At 43.8% G+C, this 12,721-nt stretch overlaps 1 protein-coding gene across 1 annotated transcript in view; it reads left to right on the forward strand.

Annotated features, from left to right (window-relative positions):
- Window positions 1-3,073: 3,073 nt before the first annotated feature.
- Window positions 3,074-12,721, forward strand: part of STRIP2 (striatin interacting protein 2) — a 51,956-nt gene continuing 42,308 nt past the window's right edge. Inside the window, exons 1-3 of the mRNA XM_017549544.2 lie at window positions 3,074-3,278; window positions 8,394-8,463; window positions 11,998-12,072. Of these exons, the coding sequence (XP_017405033.1) occupies window positions 3,150-3,278; window positions 8,394-8,463; window positions 11,998-12,072 (274 nt within the window). The 5' untranslated portion in view covers window positions 3,074-3,149. The remainder of the gene's footprint in view (window positions 3,279-8,393; window positions 8,464-11,997; window positions 12,073-12,721) is intronic.

Here is a 12,721-nt window from a genome sequence, read left to right on the forward strand (position 1 = left end):
CTGATGTATAACAAGTGCTGCTTATTTACAGAGCCTGGCATGCACTGCTGACTGCATACACATCATTTCTTGTCTCAACCTAGAGCCCTACAACCTCCGTTGCGTCATTACACCCACACGTGCCCTTTATGGAGAGAGGAGGGTGTTCTATCCTTTTTTTTACTAAATTATCCTAACTGCCTGATAGCCTCAAAAAGCAGGTACTTCAAGACTTCCTACATCTTATGAAGCTTTCTCAGTGCCAGGTTCTATCCATTTAGTCAAGTATCTGAACTCTGTAGATTAAAGTGGAGTGCCTATATGGGGAAAAGGGTGTATGTGGTCCTTGTAACTAAACCTATTTATTACCGCCAACCCCCTGCTGGCAGCCTGAGTTTTGGGACAAGGGAAATTGGTAATGTAGGTTTTTTAATAACTTCAAATATAAAAATAACAGCATTGGAGCCATCTCTGCAAGATGGAGAGATTTGACCAGCCTTGACTAATTAGTTCTCAGGTTTGGATGACTCTGTGGTCAATGGTATTGATGGCTGTCACACCTTTGTTGACAAATAAGCTAAAAGAAATTGAGTGTGTGCCAATTCCATGGCCTATAGTTTCAAAGTTTGCAGTTACTCTATGGTTTTTTGTTACATCCTCCCGTTGTTTCCAGACATCTTCCTCTTTATAAGAAGTTCTGAACATCTGGCCCTATAATGAGCACATGAGTGTCTGATCTTAGAAAAGGTCTATTCCACTGAGATGTGGAAAAGGTCATGGATTGAGGTCTCTCCTCGTGTTGACTCCACATCTTCATAGCACCAGTTTTACACATTCATTCTCTGAAATTAAAGCCAAATGGAGCTCTAGGCTTAGCAAGTGGCTTTAGGTAGACACCAGAGGGGGCTTGCGAGCTGTCCTCTATCCTACTCTCAAGATCAGCCTGCCCTTCCCCCTAGGAATAGGCAGGAAAAGGAATAAAGTGTCAAAACTGGCCACTCCTGTCTGCCACCACTGTTGGGATCCTGCTGATTGAGTAGGCTCACAAAAGAATATGAAGTTCTGGGCACATTAACCGTAGGGCTCTGACTAGGAGGAGAAGAAGTACTGGGAAGAAGAGGTAAAATAATGAATTCTTTTTATTAAGAAACCCCAATGGGCTGTGCTGTGGCAGGTTTACCACACTGAAGCAGTGATGAGCAAGGCGTGGGTTGTGAATCTTAAAGCAGAGTGTAAATTTTTAAGAGTTTAACAAATTATACCCTGAAAAAAATCCAAAGTCAAGTAGTTTAGGCCTTGAGCCAGGGACTTTCTTGGAAATTCATATCAATTCAATTCTGTAAACTGACCCCCCCCCCCAGGACATTTTCCAGTATCTGGAGACATTTTGGTTGTCACACTAGGGAGACTAGTGAAGAGAGGCTAGATATTCTGCTAAGCATCCTACAATGCACAGGACAGCCCCCTACAATAAGTATTTAGCCCCAGTTGTCAATAGAATAGAGACTGTGAAACCCTGCATTAAACGTACATAAATTAGGCATACAAAAATGAGCTAGATTTGTTCTTACTCTCAAGGAGCCTATATGTGGGTGGTGAGTGGGACTGGAAGAGGAAAGGGAATATGGGTGGGTACAGTGAGGAGGTATTGGGGATCAGGGAGAGAAAACCCAAAAAGCTCCAAAGAGTGCTCTTAAACTTGCTCTTTCACCTACAAACTGACAAAGGGAAACGTGAGAGAGATGGTAAGAAAGGGATAGAGTTGTCTCTAAGATATGGGAATGTGGAGTAATTCCTTTAGGCCCCTTGCTTTGGGTATATAGTGGAAAATGTTAGGATTTTGGTTCCAGGCAGAACTGGCTTGACACCAACATAGCCTGAGTGAGTTGAGGGCCAAAGGAAAGCTTTGTGGAGAAGGAGGTGATAACTAACTAGAGTCTTTATGGGAGAAAAGGAATCAACCAGGGGAACAGAAGACAACCTCCTCCAGAGAACAGCACGGGAAAGACCCTGAGACAAGACAGAATATGATACCTTGGGAACTGCAGGGAGGATCTGCAAGTGCCGGTTTCCTCATCAGTAACACTGGATTCGTAAAAATACCCTCTCGGGGAGTATCATGTGATATCTGGAAAGCGCCTACTGCAGTTCCTGGCACCAAGCACAACCCCCCAGACCCTTCCTAAAGCGACCAGGCTGGGGAGAGTGATTTGGTTCCACCCGTTCCCCGGAGCCTAGGTCTTTGGGGCTTCTATTACCAAGCCAGACTGTCTACATATTTACTACAAGCTGCTTTTTAAATTCAGGGGAGAGCAGATCAAACAGCCTCTTTTGCCTCCAGTAACACTGAGCCCTTAGGAAGCCTCTTAGAAAAGAGAGGAAGGAAAGAAAGGACTGGCGAGCGGGTGAGGGTGGGGACTTGCTCTCCACTCAGCATTTGCTGCCCAGCTCACACCATGAGGAAGAGGCCCCTACAGCAGAAAGGGCAGATGACAGGAGCAGCCCCGAGGCCACCAGCAATTTCAGTGATGGAAAAACGTCCCCATCCCACCCCTTGACCCCTTCTCCCAGCCGAACCCTCGCTCCGGGAGAGATGCGTTCTCTTCAGAGAAACACAGAATTCTCAGCTTCCCGACACAGCGAGTCCCTCGTTTCGGGCGGTGTCCCTGGCCACTTCGTGGTGCCATCCCTCCCCCGCGACTAAGCGGGATGTGGGACGCGTGCAGAAGCCGGGATTTGGGGGTCCAGGTCGATGATGTTAGGGAAACAGACTGCGGTGGAGCAGGAGGCGGAGACTAGAGCTACGGAAAAGGTCGCTACAGGGGGCGGGGGTGAATGCTGTGAGATACCGAGTGAGGAGCACAGAGATAACCCGCCGGAGCTCAAGGGCCCGCATTCCGCGGGTGTGAAGCCTGGAGCTAACCTAGGAGTCTCCCGCTGCCAGCAGTGCCGCAGGACTGAAAAGATCCCCCCAAATCTCTTCAATGAGCCCCCACCTCCTCGAGTCCCGCTCCGGCCGGTGGAGCAGCCAATCGCCTCGCGGGGCGGGGCTGCGGCGAGCAGCTGTAGCCAATAGTGGCGGAGGAGGCGGGCCTGGCTCCCGGCGCGCGGCTGTGGGGTCGCCCCGGGCAGAGCGAGCTGAACCCTGAGGGGAGCCGCTGACCAGCTGCATGGAGGACCTCGCCGCGCCTGGGAACGGAGTCCCGCCAGCCAGTGGCAATGGCAACGGCAGCGGCAAAGGGAAGCAGGCGGCGCCCAAGGGCCGCGAAGCGTTCCGAAGCCAGCGGCGGGAGTCAGAGGTGAGGAGCCCCAGACCTTCGATTGGGGCCCGGAGACGCCTGCGGGCGGGAAGCGGCGGCTGAGGCGATTCGGCCTTGGCCCGGGAGCCCTCGGCGCGCTTCGTGAGCCCCGCGCAGTGTGCGCCTGCGGGGTCCTCGCTGCTGGACACTGGGCTCTGCGGCCCCGACCCTTGTCCGCACGTCTCCTGCCGCGGGTTGGGGTCTTTCTAGCCCTGTGGCCTCCCCCCGCTGCACGAAGGTGAGGGCGACATTGAGCGGACCAAATACTTTACAAATATTTGTCTCACTTAATCGCTGCAGCTCCTTGAAACAGAATTTCCAATCCCAGTTTATAGATGGGGGAACGGGAGCGGAGAGGTTAAGTGACTGGCTTGAGGGGCGGGAGGCCGGAGCTCAGCTGCGGGAAGGCCGGGTTGGCGAGTGGGCAGCCGCTCTCCCCCTCCCAGGCTGCCTGCGGCGGGCCCCGGGGCCGATCCGCATGGGCCGGGGGACTTCTGCCCGTCGCCTGCTCGCCGCCTTCTCCCCGTAAGTCTTAGGCCATTTAGGGAGCGCCTTCCGCGGACATCAGGCCCCCTGCCTGTGAGGGCTGAGCGAGACGGGATTCAGCAGTCCAGCAGAGGCTACCTGGCGGGAGCAGTCCCAGCATACAGACAGGAGTAAGAATATTTCCATCTCTTCCTCCTCTCCTGAAAAGAAGAAATCCTATCTAGGAAGATGAAAGCATCGAATTATGAACACTCCCCTACCCCCTAATCTAGGCAGTTTCTATCAGTTGGACCTGAGCGGGGATCAGAATAGACGACAAAATGTCACATGTGGCGGGGTCTGCGGAGATCATCTGGTATAGCCCTTTCATTTTACAGACCTAAAAGGAACAGGAATGACTTGCCAAAGATCAGACATCTGGCACAGTTTGCGGTCAGGAACACCAGGCTTTGGAGTCAGTCAGACCAGGTTTTGAATCTCAGCCCTACCATTTACTACCTGTGTGATTACCGAACCCCTCTGAGTTCCAGTTTCTTCATCTGTAAAATGAAATTAACACTGCCTGCCTCAGAAGGTTGTGATAAAATAAAAATGAGATAATTGACTACAAACTTTTTGGCACGGTGCAGCCACAATGCATGTAATTGGTCAGTACATAGTAGCTCCTAGTATATTATTGTCATCATCCTCATCATCAAGTGGTAGAGCTGGTTCTAGAAGCCAGGTCTTTGGCAGCCCAGATCTTGCCTTACCATTTGAATAGCATTTCAGTTTCCAAAGTGATTTCATGTATGCTTCCCATTTTGATGTAGGCAGAGTAGGAGGAATCCATTCTTTTTTTTTTTTTTTTTTTTTTTAAGGTAGAAGTGGAGGTAAAAAGACAAGCTCAAAGTCATCACCTTGCAGAGGCAGAGCGCAGCCCTCCTGTCTTGCTAGATTATATCCACCACATCATCTCCCTCCCTACCTCAAGATGAGTCTGGTCTTTTAGGGCACCCTGGACCTCCTTCCCCCACAAAGACATTGTTCTCGCTCAAATGCTTTTTGGGGAGATGAGCCATTCATTAATACAACAATTATTTATTGAGGACTTTCTATCTGCCAGCCACTGTTTTAGGTGGTAGGGATACATCAGGGAAGAAGATAGGGTCTTTGGCTGTAGAGAGACAAATTGTGAGTAAATAAAATAATTTCAGAATGATATGTTCTATGGGGGGAATAAAAGTCTCTTCCTGGGTGTCCCTTCTAAAGTTGCAATCTGTTCCCCACCTGTCAAGCCTTCTTCAGGCAAAGCCTCTGATAGTATGGTCTTTTGCCAGTACTTTGCAGTGTCCAGAGACTCAAAAGCTTTCCACCTGCGCTGCAGTTTACCTGCTGATCGTCTGCAGCTGCACTCTTCATGCCTGGAAATGAACAACTGCAGCTATCATCTCTGTCTGGGCTCATTGCCCGCCAAAACCCTGGCTGGAAAGATTAGCTTTCCTCTACCTTCTGCTGTAGCAGAACTCCTTTTACCTGCCAGTACATCCTCTATCACCACAGTACCCAGATTCGAGATCTGCTTTTCTTTTCTCCCTCTTTTTGCTTTCCTGTGGAAGGCAGCCCTTAGAGAAGATAGGTTTTTGTTTTTGTTTTTTTTTTTTTTCTTCCTCTCTCTAGGGCTTTTAGAAAATCACTAGAAGAGAATTACTGTGGCACAAGTCAAGAGAGCCTCGTCATGTATCACTGTTTATGGGAGCACTGTTGACCTACCTTCTCCCAGTGGCTTAGTGTGTGAACATCCCAACCTAAAAAGGAAGCTAAAGCAATTGTTTGCTTAATAAGAAGAGTCCTAACCTAACAAAAGGATTCACCTCAGGCCTCTTTTAACCTGATCTAGTTTATTGATCTCAAACTCCTTGACAAAGTTTTAACTAGTCTGTGGTAAAATGCAGAAAATTCAGGTCATCAAAGTGAGTTTTTATAAAAATTTAGTTTAATATATTAAATTTAAGGAGATACACAATTTAAAACAATGTTTTTGAAACTGCTATAGGGTGCAGCATGTTAATTGAGGCTAAAATTTTTATTTTAAGAAATAAAATAACCCAGCATGATGAATCATGCTTATTATCGCAACACTTTGGGAGGCTAAGGCAGGAGGATAGCTTCGGCTCAGGGATTCGAGACCAGCCTGAGAAATGTAGGCAGACCCTGTCTCTACAAAAAATAAAAAACAAGAAAAATTTAGCCAGGCATGGTGGTGCACATCTGTTGTCCCAGCTGCTCGGGAGGCTGAAGCGGGAGAATCACTTGAGTCTAGGAGGTTGAGGCTGCAGTGAGCTGTGATTGTGCCATTGCACTCTAGCCTGGGTGAGAGGAAGACCCTCTCTTTAAAAAAAAAGAAAGAAAATAATAGAAAAATCAGTGCATCACATGCAGTAAAGATAAATATTTTGTTAAAAATGTGTTCCAGATTTTGTGTGCGTGTAAATGTATCATTTTTCCAAAAAGTTTGAAAAGCAGTTTGTAATGACTATTCTTTATTCTGAGATTCTGTCCTTCATTTTGGGGGTTTAAATGATTCTTTTTTGAATTTAAAAAAAAATTTTTTAAGTCCTTACCCATCAGAATAAAACAGCAACAACGCTATGTCATTTCCCACTCTCCACCTTTTTCTTTTTCCCTACTGTTCTCTATAATCCAAAAGTTTAGAAGTCTTTGCCATAGTGTATTTAAACATGGTTTGCCTTGTTGACAGTATAAATTGGCATGTTTTGGGGAAGCAACTTGTCATATACAAAGAGCCTTAAAAATGTTCATAAGATTTGATTCATTTGTTTTCTTTATAAAAAAAAAATCTATGCTTAGGAGATATCCTAAATATAGAAAAAAGTATAATTCTACAACAGTTTCATGCATATAATAAAGGAAAATTAAAAATAATTAAAATATTCAACAATAAGGAACTGGTTAAGTAAACCAATAAATGTACATCCATTTATACAACCATTTAAACTAATAGTAATATGAGAAGAATGCCTTTATAATATAATATTAAAATCATAAATAGAATAACCACCCACATAGTGTTACGAAGTGCTGGGCGGTATGCTAAGTGCCTTTCCTGTATTAGCTCATTTAGTCCTTACAATAACCCTGTGAAGTAAGTCCTGTTATTATCCTCATTTTACAGATGGGAAAATCGAGCAGGTCATTTTCCAACAATTTCCTGACACCAACTGGATGTCCTACAATTCATTTCAATTCAAACACTAACTACCTAGAATTAGCACAGACCTCACAAGTTAAGGGCTCAGTCCTACAAGGCCCCGCTTTGGGTGCCAGCCATAGATGGGGTCCCCAAGCTATTCACACTTCGGCCTGGCCAACTACAAATTAAGTGGTTATCATGATCCTCCCTTCAGATTCCATAATTTGCTAGAATAACTTACAGAATCCAGGAAAGCATGTACTTATGACTGTAATTTTACACTAAAGGATACAACTCAGGAACAGCCAGATGGAACAGATGCATAGGACGAGGTGTGGGGCTGGGTGGTGCCGAGCTTCCATAGCCTCCCTGGGCACCACTCTCCTAGCACATCTGTTTGTTCCCCAACCCAAAAGCTGCCTGAACCTAGTTGTTTCTGGGTTTTCATATGGTGTTTCATTACCTAGGCATGATTAAACTATTGACCACATGACTGGACTTAATCTGTAGTACCCCTCCCCTCCCTGAACATGGGGCTGGTGATGAAAATTAAAACCTTTAATCATGTGCTTGGTCTTTCCTAACATAAGTCACCTCATGAGCATAAATTGTGGTAAAGCTGACAGTGACTCATTATGAATAGCTGACATTCCTATCACTCAGGAACTTCTAAGAGTTTCAGGAGCTCTGTACCATATTTTTTATGTCACACTGAGGCACAGAGAGGTTAACTTATCCAAGATCAAAAAGTATGTGACAGAGCTGAGACTGAGAGTTTTAAAAATTCACAATATTAACGTATACTGGAAGGAAATATACCAAAATGCTTAAATAAGTTAGAAGGTGGGATTAATTAAAATATATTTAATAGGATTATAAATTTATACATACAACATCATAGGAAATCTAATCTCTACTACAATTTGGAGTGGAGATGTTGTGTTATTTGACAATCCTAAAGTTGTGGAATATTAGAGCTAAAGAATCTCATTTTAAGAATGAGGAACTATGATCCACAACATGAGACTTGACCTATATCATACAGTGGGTTGATGACAGAACTGAAGCTAGAATCCAGTTAATCTTTATTTCTGTCTGTCTCGATTTTATATAAATTAGCTAGATGCTCCTGTAGTCTGTGTTCATGTAGATTAGATGTGGACATAGACTGTAGCTTTCATATGTGTTTGAGATCTGGGCCCTTTATTCAGACTTTCTGATTTGGATAGGAATCCTTAGCCCCTTCACTGAGCCTCAAGTTTTGGCTTGACAAAGGGTACCTCTGAGATGAAAGACCCAAATAGTACTCTCTTAACTGACTCTCTGGTCTAATCTTGGCCTCCATGAGGGGAAAAAGATAAATAAGGGTACAATCTTCCCTTGGTAACCCCTTTTCCCAGGTTATCTCAGTTACTAACAAAATTTCTCTGTTACAGGGCTCTGTAGACTGTCCCACTCTGGAGTTCGAGTATGGAGATGCAGATGGGCATGCAGCAGAGTTGTCAGGTATGAGGTAGATGGGTCAGTAGCTAGTAGAAGAATGTCCAGGAGGAGAGGGAAGGGGACTGTGATCTCCCTGGAAGCTTGTCTGTTCTCACCAAGTGGCTATTGAACAAAAGCTGTTCTCCACATTCCTTTTTCTCACCACCCCAGAGTAGTAAAAATCTCTTTGTCTTCACATTTCCTTCTGTGACTCTCCTTGGCTATAGTATTCTTCATTCTGTCATGCTATCACTCTTTCCTGCTCACTCTTCTTTATTCTCTTTGAAAATAACTGATTTGATACACTCTCAAATCAGTTTTCTCTCCATCTTCTCCCTATTCTTCCTCTCTTTTCTTCCTGTCACCCATATCTTTGCCCGCCTCCTTCTGCTGCCCTCTTTCTCTCCCATGCCATCTCTTTTTTCTTTGTCTCCTCTACCTCCATCTTTTCCTTCTTCCCTCGCCTCTGCCCCTTATTAAAATCTCAGTAAAGTCTGAGGAAAAAACTCTATAGTCAACTGGCCAGCTGAGCAAGGCTGGACATGTCACCTGCATCCATTATAGTGGAGTTCTGCTTGGATGTTTATGAACTGAGGTTAAGTGATTCCATTCTTCTTTTAGTGATGGACTGCTTCTCTCTGTCTGGATTTTTAGCTTAGGGTAAACATGATCTCATCACATTAAGTGCCTCCATGTAACATGTGCTGTGAATGCCAGTTATTAATAAATGAGCTTTGGGTGGAGATGGTGTGAAAGTTAAATATTCTGTCACATGGAAGTGACACTTTGAGACATGCTTTTTCAGAGAAAAGAGACAAACACTTTTAAAGAAGTTTTTGTGCATAAGCACAGGGAATAAATTTTGTGATGAGTGACAGGGAAATAGAGAGCTAAGTTTTATAACCAGCAAAGGATTAGAATTCATAATGGGAATATGATATATATATGAGAGGAGAGAGATGAACAACCCAATAGAGAAGTGGGCAAAGAATATAATAAATGGGAATTTATAGAAGAAAAAGCCAAATGGTCAATAACTACATGAAAAGACGTTGAACTTTATTAGTAAATGGGGAAAAGGAAATTAAAAGAATAAAATATTATTTCACAATCATGAGGTTGCAAAACTTAAAAGCCTGGGGTTGGTGAGGGTGCAGAGAAATTAGTACTTTTATGCACTGCTAGACATGGGAGAGCAGAGTATAAAATTGAAAAGCAGTTTGCTTATATCTTGTAGAGTTGAAAATGTGCACATATTATGACCCAACAAATCTACTCCTAGATATCCACTCTAAAGAAAATTACACTTGGGCACAAGAAAATGTAGAAAGATATTTATTGCAGCCTTGTTTATCAGTTTAAAAAGTTGGAAAGCAACCTACAATGCCCATCAGTAGGGAAATGGATAAACTATAGCTATTAGTGCAGTAGGCTATTGAATAGCCATTTAAATAATTGATCTAAATCAAGATATTTCTTCTTCTTTTTAGAGACATGGTCTGACCAATATGGTGAAATCCCGTCTCTACTAAAAATATAAAAATTAGCCAGGCATCGTGGCATGTGCCTGTAGTCCTAGCTACTTGGAAGGCTGAGACAAGAGAATTGCCTGAACGCGGGAAGCAGAGGTTGCAGTTAAGCCAAGATCACACCACTGCACTCCAGCCTAGGTGACACAGCCAGACTCCATCTAAAAAAAAATAATAATAATAAATGCTAAAGACAAAACTGGGAGAAAAGAGCAGTAACAAGAATTTATACAATATGATACTGCTTGGATAAAAAAAATTTTAAACAGAGCAATATCATATGTTTACAGGCACCTATGCATATAGTAAAAGTAGAAAAATAGGCATGTGAAGGATACACACCAATTTCATTATAGCAGTGTCCTCTGGAGAAGGGAATAAGATCGACTGAGAGCAGTCTGAAGCATATATAACAAATGCTAACATTTTTACCTGCGTAGAAGATAGTACACAGGTGTCTTAAATGTACTATTCTGTACTTACCTTACCTGTATATGAAAATTCATGATCTAAAATTTAAAAATAAAAAGAATAAAACTAAAGTTCGGTACCTAATAGCCTTGCTCACTTTTCTGATTGGGCTTGTAGTGCTTTACTCTAAAGATACATATATTCACCTCCTCCACTAAAGACTGAAGAATTTAAAATTCAGAGATGGGATTTGCCTCTGGTCACGCCTGGTTTCTGGAGCTCAGGACTCAAAAGCCCTGACTTCCAGACAGGGTGTTTCTCAACCATTAGACAGCTGGCTGGAACATAAGTGAATTTCTCTTGCTTTGTGAATTACCTGTGACCTAGTTAAATTTCCAGGAAGGGTCTCAGGTAGGGAGCAGAGATTTAAAGGAAATCTGTTCTATCATCTGTTGACTTCTCTATTTCAGTTCTTCATCTTCTGTAAGATGAGGGTGTGTATGTGTGTGTGTGTGTATATATATATATATATATATATAGAGAGAGAGAGAGAGAGAGAGAGAGTGTATGTGTGTGTGTGTGTGTGTGTGTGTGTAGGAAAGGACATTATTTTTATTTCTTTTTAACAGACAGAGTCTCATTCTGTTACCCCAGACTGGAGTGCAGTGACATGATCATAGCTTACTAAAGCCTCAAACTTCTAAGCTCAAACGATCCTTCCACCTCAGCCTCCCAAGTAACTAGGACTTGGAGGCTGATCCCAGCCTGATCTAGTAAAAGGCATGTGCCACTACACCTGGCTAATGTTTAAACTTTTTGTAGAGATGGGGTCATGCTATGTCGCCCAGACTAGTTTCAAACTCCTGGCCTCAAGCAATCCTCCTGCCTCAGCCTCCCAAAGTGCTGGGATTATAATCCTATCAGTGTCAGCCACCACACATGGCCAGCATTTTTATTTCTCATAAGCTTTCTGCATTTTGTACTGAGAGGCTGCTGCTAGCAAAGTTAGATTTTCCTGGGTACAGCAGCCCTTTGGCAATCATAGCTGTTCTCTAGGTGTTTTTTTGTAGCATCTGCCTAGTGGCTGTAGGCAGGAATCTAAACTTCTATACCCTTTGAGGAAACAGCAGGGAGAGAATGAACTGGCTCCAATCCTGAAGAGCCATCCAGCAGTTACTTTTCAGCCCTTGCCCTGGTTTCCTGGAACAGCACAAGGATCTTTCCTCTGAGTTTCAGGAGTTGTGTTGCCCTCCTCTTCCCTTAGAGATAGGATAGTTCCTGGTCGGGTTGACAAAGCAGGAGTCATAACTCTGAGAAACAGGAGTGGTGAGATTAAGCTCTCTGTGCTCCAATCCTCCTCCTGGCCTCACCAAATGTTGAAGGCTGTCTTCTCTGCTGCAGCAGCCAGCTGGCAGGAGGAGGACAGGTTTGATGGTTTAATCACCCAGGGACACAAGCAGCTATTTTTAACTGCTCTGAAAAGGAGGAAGCTGGCTTTGGATTGAATTGGACACAGGAATGTGTTAGAAGCTTCAGCTCTTTCATGCCACCCTCTCTACCTTGGGCCTCTTCTTTAAGGATCTCCTGAATGTGACTGTTATGTTCTTTCCTGCCACAGAATTGTATAGTTACACTGAGAGCCTGGAATTCACCAATAACAGGAGATGCTTTGAAGAAGATTTCAAGACTCAAGGTAATTCCAGATCTTTACTCACAGAAACCTGCTTTTTCCTTCTATGATATCCCAGCCTGATCTAGTAAAAGGCTAAAACAAAGTATGATCCTTCATCCTCTCTGTATTAGTTAGGGTTCTCTTAGAGGGACAGAACTAATAGGATAGATAAACATATATGTATAAAGGGGAGTTTATTAAGTATTAAGTTACACAATCACAAGTTCACACAATATGCTGTCTGCAAGCTGAGGAGCAAGGAGAGCTAGTCTGAGTCCCAAAACTCAAGAACTTGGAGTCCGATGTTCAAGGGTGGGAAGCATCCAGCACGAGAGAAAGATGTGAGCTGGGAGGCTGGGCCCGTCTCTCCTTTTCGTGTTTTTCTGCCTGTTTTATGCTTGCTGTCAGCTGATTAGAGTGTGCCCACCAGATTAAGGATGGATCTGCCTTCCCCAGCCCACTGACTCAAATGTTAATCTCTTTTTGCAACACCCTCACAGACACACCCAGGACCAATACTTTGTATCCTTCAATCCAATCAAGTTGACACTCAGTATTAACCATCACAAGTCCACCCCTTGTCAACTTGAACTCATACTTATCTCTTGAGAGCATGCATACATAATCTTCAAATAAAGACAATCATAAGGTCATAATTACATCTAACATA

The sequence above is a fragment of the Cebus imitator genome, unplaced genomic scaffold (assembly GCF_001604975.1).
Source record: "Cebus imitator isolate Cc_AM_T3 unplaced genomic scaffold, Cebus_imitator-1.0 Scaffold219, whole genome shotgun sequence".
Classification (NCBI taxonomy): domain Eukaryota; kingdom Metazoa; phylum Chordata; class Mammalia; order Primates; family Cebidae; genus Cebus; species Cebus imitator.